Source organism: Mauremys reevesii, linkage group 10 (assembly GCF_016161935.1).
Source record: "Mauremys reevesii isolate NIE-2019 linkage group 10, ASM1616193v1, whole genome shotgun sequence".
NCBI classification, from domain to species: Eukaryota; Metazoa; Chordata; order Testudines; family Geoemydidae; genus Mauremys; species Mauremys reevesii.
In genome coordinates, this window is record NC_052632.1 from 51,805,611 (window position 1) to 51,828,038 (window position 22,428).

The 22,428-nt window shown below is 42.6% G+C and overlaps 1 protein-coding gene across 8 annotated transcripts in view; it reads left to right on the top strand.

Moving 5' to 3' along the window:
• CLUAP1 (clusterin associated protein 1) overlaps positions 1 to 22,428 on the top strand; it is a 192,270-nt gene that overhangs the window by 144,637 nt on the left and 25,205 nt on the right. For all 8 annotated transcript variants that reach the window (XM_039492233.1, XM_039492235.1, XM_039492230.1 and 5 more), the window contains 2 exons: positions 3,498 to 3,570; positions 18,798 to 18,905. In XM_039492233.1, coding sequence (XP_039348167.1) covers positions 3,498 to 3,570; positions 18,798 to 18,905 — 181 coding nt within the window. The remainder of the gene's footprint in view (positions 1 to 3,497; positions 3,571 to 18,797; positions 18,906 to 22,428) is intronic.

The window sequence follows — 22,428 nt, forward strand, 5'->3', positions numbered from 1 at the left end:
GGAAAAGTCTGCAGATGAAGATAATGTTGAAGTGCTTATAAAGGAACATTTTTGGGATTTCGTACCAATGAAGGAGACAACTAGAGCATTTATAACTGAAACTATTCTACAAGAGCTTGAAAAACAGTGTTGTCATCTGTTGAAAACTTACGTAGCCAAGGCTATGATAATGGGAGTAATATGACGGGTAAAGACAATGGTGTGCAAAGGAGAATGATGGAAATCAATCCTAGAGCCTTTTTTGTTCCTTGCAGTGCGCATTCTCTGAATTTGGTTGTCAATGATGCTGCTAGATGCTGTTTGGAGGCAAGCAGTTTCTTTGACCTGGTGCTATGTGTTTATGTGTTTTTCTCAGGTTCAGCATACTGGTGGGAGATTCTGACTCACCATGTGAATTCTCTAACTGTGAAACCACTTAGACAGAGTCGCATTGATGCTTTGAAGCCTCTTTGCTATGAACTTGGAAACATTTATGATGCCCTAATTGAAATTTCTGATGATACTATCTTTACTGGATCATCTGGCAATACGTCACGTTCAGATGCAGAAGCTCTTGCAAATGGCCTTTCCAAGTTCAAATTTGTGACTTCACTCATTTTGTGGTATAATATTCTTTTCGAGATTAACCTCACTAGTAAGCAGCTTCAGGAAAAGAACTTGAATGTACATTCTGCTATTCAAAAACTGCAGCAAACTAAAAATATTCTGGAGGAATTCAGAAGTGATGAAGGGTTCGAAAGAACACTGGTAGATTCTTTTGAGCTTGCTGAAGAAATAGACTTTCTGACAGAATTTGGACCAGAACCAGTTCACATTCGGCAAAAGAAACAGCAGTTTTTGTATGAAGGATGAGACACACCCATTCAGAACCCAAAACAAAGGTTCAAAGTGAATTTCTACTTTGCAGTCCTTGATACTGCTATTCACTCAGTTGACGAAAGATTTCAACAGATGCAGCAGCTAGAGTCAGTACTGTATTTGGCTTTCTATATGAGATCCACAGCTTGCAAAAGAAAACAGCAAAACAGATAAAGGAATTTTGTATTAAACTGGAGTCGTCATTGACTCATGAAAATTCAAAAGACATTGATGCTACAGATTTGTGTAGTGAGCTGCAGGCTTTTTCAAGACGACTTAAAAAACATTCCATACCTGAAGAAGTACTGAAGTTTGTTTGTGAAAATAAACTCTCAGACAGTTTTCCAAACATTTTTATAGCTCTACGCATTCTTTTAGCTTTGCCAGTTTCCATAGCTAGTAGGGAACGTAACTTCTCAAAGTTAAAACTGATAAAAACATATCTGCATTCAACAATGGTGCAAGAGAGACTTGTTGGACTTGTCACAATGTCAATAGAGCATGAAATAGCTGGAAAACTGGATCTAAAAGAACTAGTGACTGAATTTTCAAAACTTAAAGCAAGAAAAGTCATGTTTTAAGAGCACAGTGTGTTTTTTATTCAGAGTGCTTGGAAATACAGGTTATTGAAGAGTTCATTGAAGAGTTTTCTTATTTCTTTCTATATTGGATGTGGTGGTAATGGCAGTTAAAGCAGGATAGTGTAATGGATGATTTTGGATTTGTAATAATAAAAATTATAATTAACATTTTAATGCATTTTTATTTGAAATCAGACTGAAATATCATCTAGCTGTTGTGTACAAATATGTTCTGAAAATTTCGTGTCTATATTTTATCTGATCTCAGAAACATTGGCTGGACAGACGGATGGACGGACAAACCGAATAATTAAGCCTCTGTTAAAAAAAGGGGGGAGGCTTAAAAAATATTAAAAGAAAAAAAGGGGCAAAATGTTTCCCAGTTTACCAAAAACCTTAAGCCTAGATCTGCCCTTGGGGGTGGGGACACCGATTGCATGTTTCGCCTAGGGCACCAGTTGCAGGCAGCTAGTCTAGGGCCACCCCTGCAAATGAATCTTTAGCGCATCTGGCATGTCAATATCTTGCGACACCGGTTACAACAGTGCCATGCAAATGCCTGTTCTCACTTTCGGGTGACGTCATAAACAAGAAGCGGGCAGCATTATCTCCTGCAAATGTAACCAAACTTGTTTGGCTGAGCAATTGGCTGAAGTAGGACCGAGTGGACTTGTAGGTTCTAAAGTTTTACAGTGCTTTACGTCTGAATGCAGTTATTTTATGTACATAATCCTACATATATAAGTTCAACTTTCACGATAAAGAGATGGCACTACAGTACTTGTATTAGGTGACTTGGAATATACTATTTCTTTTTTTTTTCAGTGCAAATATTTATAATCAGAAATAAATATAAAGTGAGCACTGTACACTTAGTATTCAGTGTTGTAATTGAAATCAATATATTTGAAAATGTAGAGAACATCCAAACTATTTAAATAAATGGTATTCTATTATTGTTTAACAGTGCGATTAATCGTGATTAATTTTTTTTAATCGCTTGATAACCCTACTTTCCATACATTTTTTTAATAAAAGGGGCCAATGTTGATCCACTACCACTACCACCACCACCATGCTTTTAGGGAACACTTAGACACCTTGACAGGTTTATCCACTCTAGTTTAGCTCCACTCTGTCTGCCGCACTCTGAATCACCTGATCTAAACTTACACTAATTTGTAACGCTCTTACCTCCAGTTCTGCATCATCCATCTTGCTGTCCTGCTCTGAAGCATACAACAATTTTCTCATCAGCTAATCTATCCTTACAAAAATAAGCTCTTATTCTTTGACCCCCTATTGCACCAATGAAACATCCTTTCTAAGAATCCAACCCCACCGGCATGCATTTTAGTGGCTTGGGTATATTTTAATCCTAAAAGGATGGAGAACTTCATGAACTCAACTGCACTCTTTGCACTCTGCTGCCAGCAGTTGTTTTGTGATGAACTCAGGCTAAAGGGAGTGTTAACTGCTCTGTGAAGCAGTTGTCTGTCTGTGGTACTCACTCTGCACATCTGCCCTCATCATCTTGGTCCTTTTTACAAGGGCAGGCATGTTTTCTTCCTCAGAATGCTGAGCTGGGAGGAATGTACCACTTCTCTGGCCTAACTGTTGCTACCCTCGAAAACACCAGTGCTCCTGTCAGCTTTCCTCTATTCCACCGTTCACCACTCTCCTAAATCTCAAATAATACTTAGCACATCTCTTCCTTTACAGTTTAATAGAGCCATTTCTAACTAGCTATTTACCCCTGCCAGACTAGGATTTTGCAGCGCCTAAAGGCCACTTTATAATTGCTTCTATATTGTTCTTGCTCATTAGACTCAGGCCTTTTAATGAATTGTGAGTCACTGGTTTTTATGGGAAATCCTGCTTTCCAGAAACTCATCACGCCCCAATTTATATGAAGACCACTTCTTTCTGAAACACTTCTCATCCTGAAATTCTCTAGTCTCAATCGTCTCTTAAGTGCCCTTAATTGGAGCATCTGATTAGCTACCTGACCTGGGAATGTGGCAGCTGTTCTGATTCTGATGTATTCACTCCTTGCAGGAAGCAGAAAACACACTACGCCTGATGCAGAACAGGCTGAAGGAGGAGGAAAAACGCCTGCTCAAGAGTGGAAGTAAGCTATATTTCTTAACTGCATGGGTTAGAAAAATGAACTGTAAATTGCCAGCTGCTTCATTCAGAAAGATCCCATCGAAGCTGAGGGGAATTTTATCAGCTGCCTTCTGGGTAGGCTGAAGAGCAGAAAAAGTAAAACCCCATTAGCTTAAAAAAGACTACCAGAATCACTAACCTAACCTGTGTGTGACTGCACCCTGTAAATCCTACCCGCAGCACTGAGGGTGAGTGCAGTCACCTAGCAATACCTCACTTAACATTGTAGTTATGTTCCTAAAAAATGCTACTTTAAGCAAAATGATGTTAAGCGAATCCAGTTTCACCATAAGAATTCATGTAAATAGAGGAGGTTAGGTTCCATGGAAAAAATTTTCTCCAGACAAAGGACTATTTATTTTATTTATTTATATATATATATATATATACACACACACACACACACAGAGTAAACGTTTTAAACAAACAATTTAATACTGTACACAGCAATGATGATTGTGAAGCTTGGTTGAGGTGGTAATCAGAGGGTGGAAGAGGGTGGGATATTTCCCAGGGAATGCCGTATTGCTAAATGATGAACTAGCACTCGTCTGAGCCCTCAAGAGTTAACATACTGTTGTTAGTGTAGCCTCACACTCTCAAGGCAGCAAGGATGCAGGGAGGAGACACAGCATGGCAGAGAGAAACAGAGACGCACACTGTGTGTGTGTGTGTGTGAGAGAGAGAGAGAGAGAGAAAGAGAAAGGGAGGGAGGGAGAGGTCAAGACGTAGACACATACCTTGTGTGTGAGAGAGAGAGACGTGTATTACCCCTTAAAGTACACTGACCCCACTCTAAGTACACTGTTTTTTAAGTAGATCAGCAAGTTGAGACAGCAGCTGCTGCCAGCAAGCTCCCTCAGTCCTGAGCCCTGTCGTGCCCTCCTCCGCTCTGTGGAGATGGGGTAAAGGATCGGGGGAAGGGGACACCCTGACATTAGCACCCCTCTTTGCCCCCCCTGCACAGCAAGCTCCAAGGCAGAGGGCAGGAACAGCACATGGCAGTGTGGGGAAGGGCACCTGAACTGCCTGGCAATTGGTAGCCTGCAGGGCGGCTGCCGCACAGGGAACTTAGGGGAGCTGATAGGGGGGCTGCCGGTTCACCCTGGTTCCAAGCCCTGACCAGCTAGCTCCAATGGGCTGCTCTTTCTGCAGGCAGCGGACAAAGCAGGCAGCTGCCAAACAACATTATAAGGGAGCATTGCACAACTTTAAACGAGCATGTTCTCTAATTGATCAGCAACGGAACAACGAAACAACGTTAACTGGGATGACGTTAAATGAGGAGTTACTGTATGCTCTGCAATAGCATGAAGGAGGTCATCTGGACTTCATTCCCAATCTCAGATTGTTATTCTCTAGACAGAAGGAGCTAGGCATGCTACAGAGGCACTGCGCATAGCTCCTAAGGGAAGGCATTGCTGAAGGAAGTTCAGTATTTTGACAAGGGTTAAACTCCAGTTCAGCAAGGTATTTAAGCATGTGTGTAACTTTAAGCACATGGTGAGTAGTCTCATTGGCTATGTAACTAGGTGGTTGCTTAAAGTTACATACCTGCTTATGTGCCTTGCAGAATTGGAGTTTAAGTTCTGATTTCATTAGTTTGCATGGCACTTATATGCTGTGGAATTTGTTTGTGGATTGGTATTAATTCTTTATGGTATATGGTTCAGGTAATAACCTTTTCTCTAGTAAATCATGAATGAATTACTCATTTTGAAGGAGTGCTCCTTGATTACCAAGAAGAATTACATTATGGGCCATGGTCTGCTCTCAACTACATCTGTGCATCTTCCTTGATTTTAGTGGGGGTATATGGGTATCAATGAAGTCAGAACTTGGGCCTACCTTGTTAACTTTTACTTTTATTAAATAGAAACCTAGCAGAGGATCAGAAGGGAATAATTTCCTCCTGAGGTTTTGTCAGCAATGTGAACATGTAAGATTTTGCTGCTTCAGTAGTTAGACATCAGTAGAACTCTCTTGTGTAAATTACCTCCGTGACTTTAATATTGCAATATATGCATAGATATATAGCAGGAAAAATAGATGAGGATTAATCCTCTTGCTCAGATAAAGCAAATTCCATTAAAACTCAAATTGACAGAGAATGTAAAAGTTGCATTTGACAATTTTAATTTTCAGCAGGTATTCTCCCACCAGGCAAGAGGAAAAGAGAATTCATTCATTCATTCATTCTCTCCATTGTTCCCACCACCATATATCAATACACTTAAACTTATAAAAGTTTTTTATACCCCCTTTAGCCCTGGGAGTACAGGATGTACAATATATATTAGAATAATGTATCGTCTTTTTGATGATTCTTCTGAGAATATATTAAGATGAAATTTGATAAAGACAAGTACAAAGGACTTCACTTAGGAAGGAAAGCAAAACTATAAAATGGGTACTAACTGGCAAGGTGGTTGTACTGCTGAAAAGGATCTGAGAGTTATACTGAATCACAAATTGAATATTAGTCAAAAAAGCGATGCAGTTGCAAAGATGGTAATATCATTCTGAGGTATATTACCAGGGAGTGTCATAGGAACAGGATGCAGAGAAAAAATTTCTAGACACCATTAATGATTGCTTCCTGTAGCAGCTAGTCTTGGAACCCACAAGGGGAGAGGCAGTATTTGATGTAGTCCTAAGTGGTGCACAGGATCTGGGCCAAGAGATTAACAGAGTTGAACTGCTCGGTAATAGCGACCATAATGTAATTAAATTTAACATCCTTGTAGGGGGGAAATACCAACGAAGCTCATCACAGCAGCATTTAACTTCAAAAAGGGAAACTAAACAAAATGAGAAAGCTAGTTAAAGGGAAATTAAAAAGAACAGTCACAAGAGTGAAATGCCTGCAAATTGCATGGACACTTAAAAAAACCCACCATAATAGAGACTTGAACTAAATGTATACCTCAATTTTTTTAAAAAATGCCACCATAGCTGAACAACAGAGTAAGAGATGGTTACAGACAAAAAGACATCCTAAAATAGAAAGGAGAATAAACTCTGACAAGTCAAGTGTAAAAGTATAATCAGGCAGGCCAAACAAGAATGTGAAGATCAACTAGGAAAAGAGACAAAAAATAAGAGCAAAAAAAATGTTAAGAACATGAGAAGCAGGAAGCCTGCCCAACAATCAGTGGATTGCTGAACCAACAGCATATACACATGCTGGGGTTCCTGTTTTATCATATTTTATATTTGTAGACATTTTATATTTAAGCTTTGGTGTAATAAAGTCAGGTGAAAATCAGGATTGTTGAAGTGGAATGTATATCCAATGCAGTGTTCAATCAAATCTAGCACAGATAGTTTCTGTAACCAATTTACCCCTATAAATTACTAAATGTCTGGTAGACATAGAATCATAAAATCCTAGAAATGTAAGGCTAGAAGGGACCTCGAGAAATCAACAAGTCCAGCCTCCTGCGCTGTGGCAGGACCAAGAAAACCTCCTAGACCATCCTTGATAGGTGCTTGTCCAGCTTGTTTTTAAAAGCTTCCAAAAATGGGGACACCTCAACCTTGGAACCCTATTCCAGAGTTTAACTACCCTTGTAGTTAGAAAGTGTTTCCTAATATCTAATCCAAGTCTCCCTTGCTGCATATTAAACACATTACTTCTCATCCTAACTTCAGTAGACATGGAGAACAATTGATCACCATCTCTTTATAACAGCCCTTAGCATAGCTGAAGACTGTTATGAGGTCCCTGATCATCACTGCAGGGATTGGGGAGGATTCAGTACAACACTGAACAATTGTGCAGGTGCATATCCTTGCAAAACTGTCATGAAAATTTAGTAGCCCAAGGACCAAGTCTGTTTGCCAACTTTAATACATGACGATGTTAAAACTAAGGATATTTTGCTTGCCTGTCAAAAAATCAGCCTGGAAAAATAATTTTAGCATAAGGCTGATCATGTTGCTACGGTATAACAAATTTTGTGTTCCTACATGACACGGATACTCATTCATTTTACAGACTGAGTGGTTCTAAAGGCAAAACTAGACAGTGTCCTCAGTTCTTCATGTATATGTAACAAGTATCTGCCCTCAGTTCTATCCATGTTTTTTATAGTGCCCATCAGTGTAGTACCTAACACAGTATTTTAAATGTCTTGTGATACAGGAGGGCCAGGGAGCAGTGAGAGAGTGGTAGAGGGGAGATATATAAGCCCTAGGCTAATTAAGGCTAGGGAGGGTTGCTACAAGTTAATTGGAGCACCTATAGTCAATTAAGGCCCTGACAGGAACCTAATAAAACCCCTTGCTTCAAGCAGTCAGGGTGTTCCAGGAAGGAGAGAGGACTGGAGTTTGGAGGTGTGTTGCTGAGATTTGAAAGACCAGAGAACCGAAGGGAGACTCTGCCCCAGCGCCAAGGACCAAGGGTAACCCTAGGCAAGAGGGTAAGAAACCTGCAGGGGTTGAGAGGGGCTGGGGCTCAGAGTGAGGAGCAAACCCAGACCCCTCTCCTGCTTCCCTCCTCTAACACCTTCCCAGGCCACTAGTGGGGCCTTTGACACCCCAAGAGCAGGGGCAAGGGGTGGCGTCTTAGCCCCCCACCAAGAAAAGCATGGGACCCACCATACCGACATCGGCCATTTTGTCACAGTCTTTATTCTGTTATTCTCAACTAATCCAAGCTCTGTGTTTCAATAAATTGGCACTTGCCTTCTCTCTTCAACCTCTGCTATGCTACAAAACAAGTACGCTTTGCCAGAAATAGTCCTGTTATATAATGGTCTCTCAGTGGGTATCTTTGTGTGGAAATAAAGATTGTACAAAAGTTACCAATCAATTTAAGCATCATCACTCTTCTTATAACAACAATCATCTTTGTAGTACCTGGTTTCCAATATTTCCATCTTGCAAACAGTAATAAAACCCAATCTGTTTCTGAAGTTCAAGTATTTATTAAGTGTTTTTATAACACTATTTGGTATAACTTAGTACAGCCCTGATTTTTCACTATGATATTTTTATGGAGGTGCAGGTCACAACTTTGTGACAAATTTGAGTTGATGTCTTAAATAATGTCCTACTCAAAGATCAGGCTGCTACTGAGTTATATAGAAGAACTTTGTGAAATTCACAGGAATTTCAGGAGAAGTTAGTTTGTTCTCTCTATTCTCAGCAGAGGATCCTGAAGAAATGCTCAGTCTAACAGACCTCCAAGAGGGCTCATCACAAAATATAAAGACTGAGGATTTGATTTCTCTAGAGTTAACTAAAATGTAAGCTAACTGGAACTCCTGCTACATCTCCTGCAGAAAAATGAACTGCTGATTTTCAGTCCTGTCTCATCAAAATATCAGCAGAGATGGTTGAGGGATTCAGACAATTCACGTCCATTAATGCATACAAAAGCACAGAGCTTACGTGGACAGGAAGAGTACTATCAGTCAGTAGTGACACACTAATCACCATGGTCCAGTTTAAGTTGTCAGAATTGCCTTTGTATTGTGTTCTGTATAGTGGATTACAGCATTCCAGAACAGCCCAACTTACTGGGTGCCTATCCATTACACAAAATATGAACAGAATCTTCTAGGATGCTTGTTTTCATCCAGATCCAGATTTTGGAGCAAATTTATTAAACAATTTATTGGTAAGCACTTGGAGGATATAAGGAATAGTCAGCATGAACAAATCATGCCAAATCAACTTAATTTCCTTCTTTCAAAGGATTACTGATGTAGTGGATGGGGAGAAGCAGTAGATGTGATATACCTTGATTCTAGTAAGGCTTTTTACACAGTTCTGCATGACATTCTCATAAGCAAACTAGGGAAATGTGGTCTAGATGAATTTACTATAAGGTGGGTGCACAACTGGTTGAAAGACCATACTCAAAGAGTAGTTATCAATGGCTTGCTGTCAAATTGGGAGGATGTATCTAGTGAAGTCCTGTGCAGTCAGTCCTGTGTCTGGTATTATTCAATACTTTCATTAATGATTTGGATAATAGAGTGGAGAGGATGCTTATAAAACCTGCAGATGACACCAAACTAAGACACTTTGGAAGCCAGAATTAGAATTCAAAATGACCTTGACTGGTCTGAAATCAACAAGATGAAATCAATTAAAGACAAGTGCAAAGTTCTACACGTAGGAATCAAAAATCAACTGTGCAACTACAAAATGGGGAATAACTGTCTAGGTGGTAGTATTGCTGAAAAAGATGTGAGGGTTATAGTGAACAACAAACTGAATATCAGTTTTCAATGTGATGCAGCTGCAAAAAATGCTAATATGATTCTGGGATGTTTTAACAATAGTGTTGTATGTGAGGTAGGACAAGAAGTAATGGTTTTAATATGCAGCAAGGGAGACTTAAGTTATAAGGACAGTTAAGCTCTGGCATAGGCTTCCAGGGGAGGTTGTGGAGTCCCCATCTTTATAAGCTTTTAAAAACAAGCTGGACAAACACCTGTCAGGGATAGTCTAGGTTTACTTGGTCCTGCCTCAGTGCTGGAGGCTGACTTGTTGACTTCTCAAGGAACCTTCCAGCCCTACAGTGCTATGATTGTATGAACTGATCCCCTGAAGCCTGAGAAATGATTACCCAGAAACACAATCACATAACAAATGTCATGTTTGTGGTGGTCTAATTATTCACTCATAGATTCCCACTAAGGACTTGGAGACCCATTGCAAATTATTTCACTTTGAAATGAGCGAGGTGCTGAGCACCCTCACACAGTGAATGTTAAGGGCATAGATGCCAACTTCGTGGGTGCCCTGGGACTCTAGCTCCCACAGGAAAAAATAGTGGATGCTCAGCACCCACCAGCCGCAGCTGTTTGGCAGCACCGCCAATCAGCTGTTTGGTGGGGCTGCTTATCAGCTGTTCGGCAGCTGGGGGAGGCGCTTGGGGGAAGGTGGAGATCAGCGAGCAGTGGGTGGGTGGGGGCCTCAGGGAAAGGTTTGGTGTGGGGGTGGGGCCTCAGGGAAGGGGGCAGAGTGGGATGGGAAGAGGTGGAGCCAGAGGTGAAAGTAAGCCGGTACACCATGGTGGACTGGACCAGCTTCCCCGGCGGTGATTTAAAGCCGCTGCGGGGAGCCACAGGCCCTTTAAAGCGCCAGCGGAGCTCCGGCAGCGGGGCTTTGGTGGCGCTTTAAAGGGCCCGGGGCTCCTTGCAGTGACCGGAGCCCCGGGCCCTTTAAATCCCTGCCGGAGCCCCGGCAGCGGCAGGGCTCTGGCAGCGCTTTAAAGGGCCTGGGGCTCCCCTCAGTGGCTGGAGCTCTGGGCCCTTTAAATCACCATGGGAGCCCTGCCGCCCCAGGGTAGCAGCAGCAGGGCCCCCGTGGTGATTTAAAGGGCCCGGAGCTCCAAGGCGGCCAGAGCCCCGGCCCTTTATTTCGCCCCTGAGCCCTGGGGCTCCCAGCCGCCTCTGCAGCTGGTAGCTCCAGGGCCTTTAAATATCAAAAGGCCATGCCTCTTCCGGTTGAGGCCACGCCCCTGCTCAGGACTCCAGCGTACCTGTAAGTCCTTTAAGTTACTTTCACTCCTGGGTGGAGCGAGAGTGGGGCCTTGGGAAGGGGTGAAGGGGGGGGCAGGGCCTTGGGGTAGAGCACCCCCCGGGAAAAATAAAAGTCAGCACCTAGGGTTAAGGGCACCCAACACCTTACGGCAGATACTCAACCCATCACAAGACCAGGCAGTTTGTGAACAAACATATTACAAACGAATGAAAAGAAATAATTGCCATATATTTTGTTCATTTATTTTAACAACAGCATATTAATTGGAATAATTTAGCGGTACTTTTATAGATGCATAGATATTAAAGCCAGAAGGTACCCTTATTTACGACCATCTAGTCTGACCTCCTGCATAATGCAGACCAGATAATTTTACCCAATAATTCCTGCATCAAATCCACAAGTTCTCCTTGAGCTTGAGCAGATCTTTGAGAATGCTCTAGAAAGACTTTGTGTGATGAGAATCCCCCACTTCCCTTAGGAAGTTCTTTCAATGGTTAATTACCTTCACTGTTAAAAATGTGTGCTTTTTCCTAGTTTGAACTTGGTACTTAGAAACTACAGTAATAGGCCGTATAGAACTACTTAGGGGAGCTAGACAAGTGGATACTTTATGATCATACTTCACAATATACCAATCTGTGTTTTGTGATATAGTTTGTAAAAATAATGACATCTTATGGCCTGAATTTTTTCAGTGGCTGCACACCTTAATTTCGCATTAAAGTCAATAGAAGCTGCAAGTACTCAGCCCCTCTGGAATATCAGCCCTCAATACTGGTGATGAAATCTTTCAGGGAAGTGGGAAGAGAGATTGAAATGTTCTGTGTGACATATAAGATATGTGGCTTATTGAGGTTCTACTGTATATATCAAAGCATTACAAAACTCCTAGGTATCAGTCATGTAAATACTTAGGTATGTAAGTTGACACATGAGTGGCTCCATTGAATTTAGAGAGTACACACGTGTGAGTCTTGCAGGATTGGGGCATCACAGCTGGAAGTTGGGCTGCTGACTCTCTTGAGTCCCTTTAAAAATCCCAACATACATTTTTTTTAAAGAAAAATATGGTCTTGTCTTTCTTGTTTGATTTAAAGTTTCACTGAATTGAATTAGATTTTATTTTTTAGATCAAGTACTTATAAACTGCCAGTTTGATTTTCCCATAGTGTGTTTTTATCAAAATCAGCGCAGAAAACAGCATCTTAGGGAATCCAATAATTGTTATGGATTTAACCCATGTGTTCTCAAAGCTCTGATTTTATCATGGAATTAAACATGTTAATGCTAAATAACATATTTGATCCTAAAGTTTATCACTAAACCCAGTGCCTTTAATGTAAATCAGTCTCAGTGTTCTTGCTCCAATACCATTTTGTTTTACAATTGGATACTTTTAGCAAAATACTAGCTAATGAATCTGTAATGAAATCACTGTCAGTCTTAAATTATGCTGTTTTTCTTTCAAGCACTATGAATTAACTGAAAAGAAATAATTTACATGTGGCTATTAAATCAACCTGTCTACCAGACTGTTCTCTGAAGCCAATATGTATATGTGAGAACCAATAATATATCTGCTGAAAACAATATATTTCAACTCAAACCAATATGTGGGTGTTCTGGCTGAGCTGGTTTAATTGAAACTAGGAAACTGGTGCAGTTTTACTGAAAGCTGTGTAGGAAAAGAGCTGAAGCGCCAGAAAGTCCATCCTATTCTCTCTCAGGGTGAACCTACAAGTATTCTCAATTGCAGGGGCAGCTCTAGGTATTTTGCCACCCCAAGCACGGCAGGCAGGCTGCCTTCGGCGGCTTGCCTGCGGGAGGTCCCCGGGCCCGCGGATTTGGCGGCACGCCTGCGGGAGATCCGCCGAAGCCGCGGGACCAGCTGACCCTCCGCAGGCATGCCGCCCTCGCAGCGACCTACAGAGCGCCCCCCGTGGCTTGCTGCCCCAGGCACGCGCTTGGCGTGCTGGTGCCTGGAGCCGCCCCTGCTCAATTGCATTGTAGCAAGTAACAACAAAGGCCAAGCTCCTCATAGGTATGTAGTCAGTGGGAGTTAGGAGCCTAAACACCTTTGATGATCTGGGCCAAAGTGTGGAACACTTTCTGTTATTAGGCTGTGGGCTAAATTCATGGAGGTTAAGTCCATTAATGGCTATTAGCCAGGATGGGTAAGGAATGGTGTCCCTAGCCTCTGTCTGTCAGAGGATGGAGATGGATGGCAGAAGAGAGATGACTTGATGATTACTTGTTAGGTTCACTGCCTCTGGGGCACCTGGCATTGGCCACTGTCAGCAGACAGGATACTGGGCTGTATGGACCTTTGGTCTGACCCAGTATGGCCATTCTTATGTTCTTATGTCCTTTGATTTCTTTAATAGTTAAAACAAGTGCCAACATACAATGGCCCTTCTTGGTCTGAACAGTCTTATGGGATGTATAGGCTCTGTGGATCACATATGTATTAAAGATGAGGGGATCTGCTGACTGCCCCCTTGAGCTCCTGGCAAGCTGCCAGTGATGACCTAGGTTGGGCACCCCTGAATTACTGAATGTTCATTAAACATCCATCATTAAAAGACAGATTATCTTTATTTCAACCTATGTGCCAGCTTTATTAGAACATGTACTACACTCCTTATGTCAGTCTGAACTAGTATGGTGTATTGCACTCATTGCTTTCCCCCAATACGAAAAAATGAAATTTAAACTTTCCCATTAATGGATATTCCATGCTCCTTCGAACTGGTACATTGCAACTTGCACTAGTTTGTGACTCCTCTTGGATTTAAGACCTGTAATCAGTTTCTTCCCGAAAGTGGTATTAATTTAATCTGTTATTGAATTTTGTCCTCATTTTGGATATCAGGCATATTGCTCTGACACCCACACACTTTGGGTATACGTGACAGAAGGAGGCACCAGGGTCTGTGGAACAGGAGATAAAAAAAGGTGACGACTTGCAGGGACAGCAGAAGAGTGTGCTGCTTTAATCCCATTAAGGAACGCTTACACAGCTTGCCGTCACCATGTATTTTAAAAATTAATTTGCAATAATAAGACATGTCTCTGTTTTTGATTCCTTTGTACCACAGTCTAGCACAAGTTCTGGTTTGTTGCTAATAACTTGGAGGATTGTGTACAAGACAGAGCAGAGGTGTGAGTGATACTTTATTTCAATTTGAGTAGGATGAGTTATGGCATAGATGATAGCAGTAGTTTTTTAATTAAAGGAAAAACGTGCTGGGCTTTCTTTCAGAGTGGTGGGCAAGAGCTTTGGAGACATAGACCCCATTATGCATTATTGAGTTTGTGTCTATAATCCCCATTTTCCTGTTCATCAAGCGGTTGCTCATATACAGGGAGAGAGCTCCATTGCTGGGGTTCTTTGGTTTTAGCATGAGCCTTGTTGTTTTTGTTATAACACATCCAAATGCCCGTCAGACAGTTTAAAGAAACAATTCACTATCTTCCTATATAGTCACAACAAAAATTGTTTAAAAGTTGCTGCTCAATGGGGTAAACGATGCGGTGGGTTAATGTACTGATAATTAACCTGATGGAGGGTTTCATCTTTAATTGCTATTGGAAATTAGGGGTGAGATTTTGAAAGGCACAAATGAAAGCAAGGTCCTCACCTCCCACTGACTTTCATTGCCCAGTGTGCTTTGAAAAATTCTCTAGAATATGGTCCAAGCCACATTCTAATTGGCTGGTTGGGCCTTTTGTAAGCCACACATTAAAATGTTTTTCAGTGATGAAATCTCAGCTTTCTGCCATTCAGAGTCAGTTAAAGACTCCCTACACCCATTTAAGTGAGTGGGGGAGGAAAAGTCAATGGGGAACAAGGCGAAGAGAGACAGTATGTGTGTGGAGGGATTGAGGGGGGCCAAGGAAAGCAGTTGGGACTGAAGAAAGGAAGAGGCTGGAGGAGAAAAACTAAGATTTAGAGTCTCTTCTCCCCACAAAGAACTTGCCATTTCAGAAGCAGCTTAGAGCTATCCAGCCACTTACCATCTCTGCAGTTGCTGTCTTAGCTGATCCTACAACAGCATTCACCCTGGGATTCAAGGATCAAGCCCACTTTCTAGCAGAAAAGCTCAGTGGGAATTGTTTGATAGCACCAACTTAACACACAGCATTTTAAAAAATTGAAAGATAAAAGTTGCTTCTTAAAAAAACAAACTAGAAGCAAATAACTGGCATTTAATAGCAGCTGCATGAACCATTCGTACCCTGTCTTGTATGTAGAGCACCAGATCCTGAGACCCTTACTTAGTTTATACTGAGCCCTTACTAAGATGTTTGCATAAGCAAGGGCTGAATAAAATCTGACTCTAATGAATATTGAATAAATGGAAATGGTATTTGGTTCAAACTCAATAATAGACAGAGCAGTAAACGATTGCCTCACATGGCTGTTACAGCAAATATAAATTCTAAATAATATTGTTAGTTAATTCCATAACCTCACCAAACAATGTCTCAAGTGCCTCTCTTCTTTTATATTTTCTCAGTAACCTGGTAATATGATCATACGGTTATGATAAAAACAGGCTAGCATTTATACATTTACCTGTAATTAGAAGTTGTAAGGGAATGTCAGTTTACCACTAATCATAATTAAAGGAGGACATATCCATTTTCTAGAATGACATTTTGGTAATTAAATCTACCCTGAAAAGGTTTGCTTATCTTCTCCAAAATGATTTTTGTTTTTGTTTCTAAATAGCACACTGCACAGGCTAAATCCTTACTCTGAGTGCTCTGGGCTTTGTGCCGGTACTGTTGACTGAGAAGGTTAGCATAAGTATTCTCTTCTGCCTGCAGGTAATGTTTGTTGATAACATGACAGTTTTAAAATGGGGCCAGATCATCAGCTGATGTAAATGGTATAGTTCCATTTAAGTCAACAGAGCTACATCAGTTTACACAAGCTAAGGATGTGGCCCATAAATCGCAATGAACAATGAAACAAGTAGCCTCCCCAGGAACTAGAAGGCAGGCTTCAAACAAGCAGCCTGCCAGTCCTGAGTGAGGAGAGGCATTTGGTAGGTGAGAGAGGGGTGGGGTCCATTGCAGGTGGACAGGAGGGTGATATGAACTGGCCAGAGGAAAGAGGAAAGAAGAAGAGCTGATGTCATTGGAAGGGACTTACAGGAAATGGAGCCTTTTTCTAACCTTCCACCCATCTCTTAACCCCTGCTGGGCTATGCGGGAGTGAAAAGTGTCTAAGTCAGCCATGTCAGGGATACAACAAAGTTGGGTTTCTAATTATGTAGCTTCCAACAGGTATTTGAATTACTATGCAGGTTAAACAAAGTCATAGAATCATAGAATCTCAGGGTTGGAAGGGACCTCAGGAGGTCATCTAGTCCAACCCCCTGCTCAAAGCAGGACCAAACCCAACTAAATCATCCCAGCCAGGGCTTTGTCAAGCCTGACCTTAAAAACCTCTAAGGAAGGAGATTCCACTACCTCCCTAGGTAACCCATTCCAGTTCTTCACCACCCTACTAGTGAAAAAGTTTTTCCTAATATCCAACCTAAACCTCCCCCTCTGCAACTTGAGAGTCTCAGGTGTAAGCCAGAATGTGGCTAAACACCTGTTTGAAATTGAATTTCCACTTAGCTCTAGCTGACCTAAGGGAATCCCTGGAGCATGAAAGATCTGATCAGAGCAGCTGACCAACCTGTGACCCACTTCCTTGTGGAATATCATGAAAGGTAGCAAGCCTATTGGGGGCTGGGGTCAGGGATCTTATCAGGGATTGGACAGAAGGAGTTGGATACTGATGATCTATTTGGGATTCAAGAGAGCCTCTTCAGGTTCATAGGGCAGGTTGGGGAGAGGGAATCAGGGACTGAGGGAAGAACTGATTGGGCTGGGGAAAATAGAGTGGTGGAAAATGGAAATATCTAAGTATTTGGAGAAGTATCTGAACTGTGGGGAACTGCCCTATTCCTCCAAACATATTGGGGTTCACCCAGCACTATTTTCAATAATCTGAGGATATTACAGTGTGTTGTTCTGATCCATTATTAAATGTCTTTGATATCGCTCATGTCAGACTGAGGTAGTAGGAGACTTAAGTTCATGCTTTGCAAAACCTTTTACAAGATTTTTATTCTATAATGAGCTGCCAAAATAGTACCCTCTGACTGTACACTGATAAGATTCATACCCAGAGAGTATATTTAGAATATTGCCTTAGTAATACTATCTTGTCTCAAGGCTTTTATATGGTACTTCCTGTTCATCTCAATTTCTTTGATAACCGTTCTTGGTAATAATGCCTTCTTCTTGGGGAGCTAGGAGGTTGGCTGTTCCCCCACAGTGCAGCAGAGAGCGCTCTGGTTCCATATACCTAGAACTTCTGATGTTTGAGGATTATTAATTTCATTTGAGGGGTTATTTTTAGCAATTTTTGAGTTTTATGTAGATGTCCAAAATGGGGGCTGGGGGAATTGGGGGCTTTCTCTTTGTGTATAGCATAATGAGTAATACATAATATATATTACTCATTGCTTTGGTGTATACTGTAACGTCAGGGTTTTTTGTGAAGCAGATGTTGCAGCTCAGAAAGAGTCCCAATTGGTCCCTCCCTGCATCCACATCTGATCGGTCCCTCACAGCTGCAGGATCCTGCCCACCCAAGCCCTGGCTCCCAGCCCTGGGGAGAGGGAGAGCCCCACAGGGAGGTGCTGACAGACAGCTGTTGCTGCATCCCAGGTCTGCACCAGCTGCCCTGCCACCATGACAGGGAGCGACACTGCCCCACCCCACCTCAAGAATGAGTCCCCAGGTACTTCTCCCAGTATAGTCATGCCCCTTCAGCACCCCCCAAATACCCCCCAGTACACACATACACCTCCAGCATCTGCCAAATTCCCCCTCCAGCACCCCCCAAATATCTCCCAGTACACACAAACCCCTCCAGCACCCCTCAACTGTACTCCCCTCCAGCTCCCCCCTGCCAGCCGTATCATCTTTTGGGGGAACCTGAAACATGGTAACCCTACTTAGATACAAGTAACCCTTTCTGGTGTTTCCTGGTGTTTATTGGAGAAATACCTATTTCTTTTCTTTTTTGTATTATGGGTATTTTATGAATGTTCATCAGTTAAAGCAAAAAATCAGAAGCCCTCCCTACACCCTACACCCTGACCCATACGGTGTCCCCTGCTTTTGTTTTGGGTGATTGCCAGAAACTCATGATTGCACCATAACAGAGTCCTGGCCAGAGTAGATTTCCTTAGGTATGTCTGCACTGCAGTTAGACACCCACAGCTGGCCAATGCCAGCTGACTCAGCTCCCGGGACTCGGACTAAAGGGCTGTTTAATTGTGGAGCAGATGTTTGGGGTCAGGCTGCAGCCCGAGCTCTGGGAACCTCCCACCACAAAGGGTCCTAGAGCCCAGACTCTAGCCTGATCCTGAATGTCTACACCACAGTTAAACTGCCCCTTAGCCCAAACACTGCAAGCCTGAGTCAGCTGGCACGGGCCAGCTGCAGGTTTTTAATTGCAGGTTTTTAATTGCAGTGTAGACATTGAGCCAGGAATCCCTGAACAGAAGCAGAGAGCATTAGCATGCCCTTGCACCCAGCCACTGTGTTGAACTGCTGTGGCGTTGTCTTTTTACATTAATTTGGTGCTGTTGGTGTTTTTGTTTTAACCAGGTAACGATGATTCAGACATAGAGATCCAAGAGGACGAGGGATCTGATAGTGAAGAGGAAGACAGGCAGCTAATAAAGCAGCGCACGGCCATGGAGATCCTGATGCAAGGTATCCTCACTTCCCCTTAATTCCCCCTCTTTGATGGGACATACTAGAAGTGGTCCTCCTGACTGTTCAGCACAGGGTTTGGATACTTTTTTTTGTGGGACACTTTGGGTATAAGATCCTGTTAGGGTTCATGAGCTTGCACCCTGCTCAGTTCTTTTGAGCTGACAGGGGTACTGTAGTGCTTCAGAGAAGAGGGGTCTTTTCAAGGGAGCCAAGGCAAGGGAAATTTTACTGGAAAGATCAGTGTGTTTTTACCTTGTCTGGATTCGGAAATAGCTTTGGAAATAGCCGTAGGCCTGTGGTCCCAATGCCTGACTGGGGAGCTCTTCCTTTCCTTTCGCGGTAGATGTAGAATGAACTCACATATTCCCTACACCAGCGGATCTCAAACTATGGGTCAGGACCCCATTTTAATGGGGTCATCAGGGCTGGCTTTTAGACTTGCTGGGACCCAGGGCTAAAGCCCAAGCCTGAGGGCTTCAGCCCTGGGCAGCAGGGCTCAGGTTACAGGCCCCCTGCTTGGAGTGAAGCCTTTGGGCTCCCCTCTCCCCTAGATGGCAGGGCTTGGGCGGGCTCAGGCTTCAGTCCCCACCTCCTGGGGTCTGGTAGTATTTTTTGTTGGCAGAAGGAGGTCACGGTGCAATGAAGTTTGAGAACCCCTGCCCTACACTAACCTCCTGAGGTGCTGCTTCAAAACTTGGCCTTTCGTTGTATTCACAATGCCACCCAAACTGCCCTGGTAATGGGCCCAAGAAACTTGAACTGTTTCCCGTATGGAAGGACTGATTGGCTCACATGATTGTAATAACGTATGAGTTGAAGATTTTAACCTCTAGGATACTAGTTCCAGCACAGCCTTGACCAGCAGTGACTCAGAGGAGTTGCCATCGGAGGGCTGCTTTGGTGGCTTGTGTGTAGTGAGCTGATGCTCTCGGTTCAGTTCCTACATTAAAAATAAAAAGCACCTAATTGTCACCTTGGGGCAGTTTCAGCAGAGGCCAAGTATTTAAAAGAGCCAGAGGCAATGAATTATCTCTTCACTGGCATCAGTGGACCTCTGGGCCAGGAGCAAAGGAGCCGTGTGGGGAAGCTCATACAGCTGCTGCTCCTGCTGGAACCTGTTTTTTGGAGAAACTGGCGAGTCTTCACCTAATTCTGTTCTCATCTACTGCAGCATCACTCTGTTAATTTTCCTAGAGTTATTTTGGATTTAGGCTGGTGTATGTGCGAGCAGAGCCAGACCCTGGATCTCGGCCAGGAACATTTCAAACATTTTTATCCCAAACTGTTTGCCATGATTTTTATTCTAAATAAAAGTACTTTCGCTCTCTCAAAAACCACCAGAAACACAAATATTCACAAATAATTTTTACATCAGAATTTATCAGAAAAGACCCATCTTGGTTTTGCATCTTGGTTTTGGTGCATGGTTTTGGTGCTATGGGAATGGTTAGCCCTGAACTGTATATGAGCTCATTCTTGGTCACTGCTCCAGTATACAGCTAAATACTGTACTTACTTCCATCTTTGCTGATTGCCTTTGCCGATTTCCAGTTGTTAACATTGAAACAAAACAAAGCACAAGGTAGCTGGCTATAGTCAAATGGTTGGCCATTAACAGCAGCTGGAGGAAGAAACAGCATCTAAAAGCAATGGATTTTACTGTGAGTAGGGTTTTTCTAGGAAAAGCTTTGCTGCTGCAAATAACTATGGCTGCAGACTTGTTATTAATACAAGTATTATTTGTTATGCTTCATGTAGGCAATTCCCAATCTCCTGATAGATCTTCACTGCCAGAGTGCCTAGATCGCTTGCCACAGTTTCATAGTTACTGTGCCTCCATACTTAATAGACTTCTGATACATATCCACCTCCGAACTTTCCAATAATTTATCTGATCTCTCTGTTTGCTGAATCAAGAGTGGCCATCTCTCTCAGCCTGCACCCTCTCCTTACCTTCCTGTACCTCGCATTTCTTTCTTCACTGCTCTGTCCTCTGCTTGTCTGCACAGCAACATTGCACCATCTCTTGCTATATCACATGGCACCAGGAGGCAAATTATCTGCAACTAAGGACACTGCTTGTAATTGACCTAAAACATCAAGGGACGTACTCAGATCTCACAAGGAGTAGTATCTTACTTCATGAGTATACCTATTATTTTCATTTTCTCTGTTGTTTACCCCCTGACAGGCTGAATAGCAAAGTGACAAATGTGAAGCCTATTCATATCTAATCAGATGATTAGATGGCACAGTGATTACATGTAGTGCACTGATCTGTCACTTCATTTCTGGAGACTAAGGTTCCAACCTGAATTTTCAGTCATAAGTGAAATAAGTTCAGAGTCTAGTCAAGCTTCCAGTGTAACCTTGGCTTATGTAATAAAACCATTACAGAATGTGGCACATGTTGATGGTTTGTGCTCAGGAATAGCCCAGTAATGGGAATGCTACAGATTCAGACAGAGATGATCTGTGTTTACAGAGCTGCTGAGAGAGCCTGACTGCATTAAGTCAACCATTATTCAGTGCTGTCAGTTCTCTCAGCAACTTTATCCAGGGTGCTAATGAAGCCCAGTTATCCAGATGGCTTGGGGAGCATGCCCAAAATTCAGTAGCTCTTGCTCTCTATTCTAAGAATTGAAGAGCTCCCAACTCTAGAAATATCACCTCTGTGTTTATATTTGGGGATGAGGTTTGACAGCCTAGGCTATAGCAACCCAAGACTGGTTTGGTTTTTGGTGTGGGAGGATGGTCTTTATTAATGCAAAGTCAAAGAATAAGAGATCTAGATTTCCTAAAGCATATTAACATTCCAGCAGCTGCGTGTGGGATTGCTGTGATAATGGTGTGTTGGCTGACAAGCTAACAAATGTATTTGGAGAAAATCTATTCTTGTGAAACACTACATTGTTTAACACAGTCCTGGCAAGGATGAGTAAGGAAATGTTGCAGAAGAGAAAAGGCTTTTTATTCAGAAAGCAAAATGCATCTTACAGGAGCATGTGGAACTAAGTATGTAACAATCAAACCTAAGAGATATATTCTGGCTGGCAGTACATCCGGGGGTCAGAGAGCCTGGTCCCCATGTCCGTGTACGTCCACTGTCTGACTTGCTGGTAACAGCTCTGCACATGTGTGGGGGTGGCTGCACTGCACGGATCATTCCTAATCTCATTACCAATGGATTTCTCAGAGGGACTGCACGTTGAGCCGCATGTAACCAAAGTATACTGCACTTTGACACTGCTTTTGTGGCATGTGTGAGCACCTTTTTGAAAGTTGGGAAAATGGCATTTCCACCCTAGCCCAGATTTGTACTTAAATTTGTGCTTAAGAAGATGGTGCACGAAAGGCTCTAATCCAGAGCCCAGCAGCTGACTTGAACCAGGCACTGGGCAGAGGTGCAGGGGAGGAATCCTCTCCCCCACTAGGCAGGCTGCAGAATGATTACAGAGCTGCTCTGTGGAGGCTACTCTAGCCCAACTCCTGCAATAGCTTTCATGGGCACTTTTGCCAC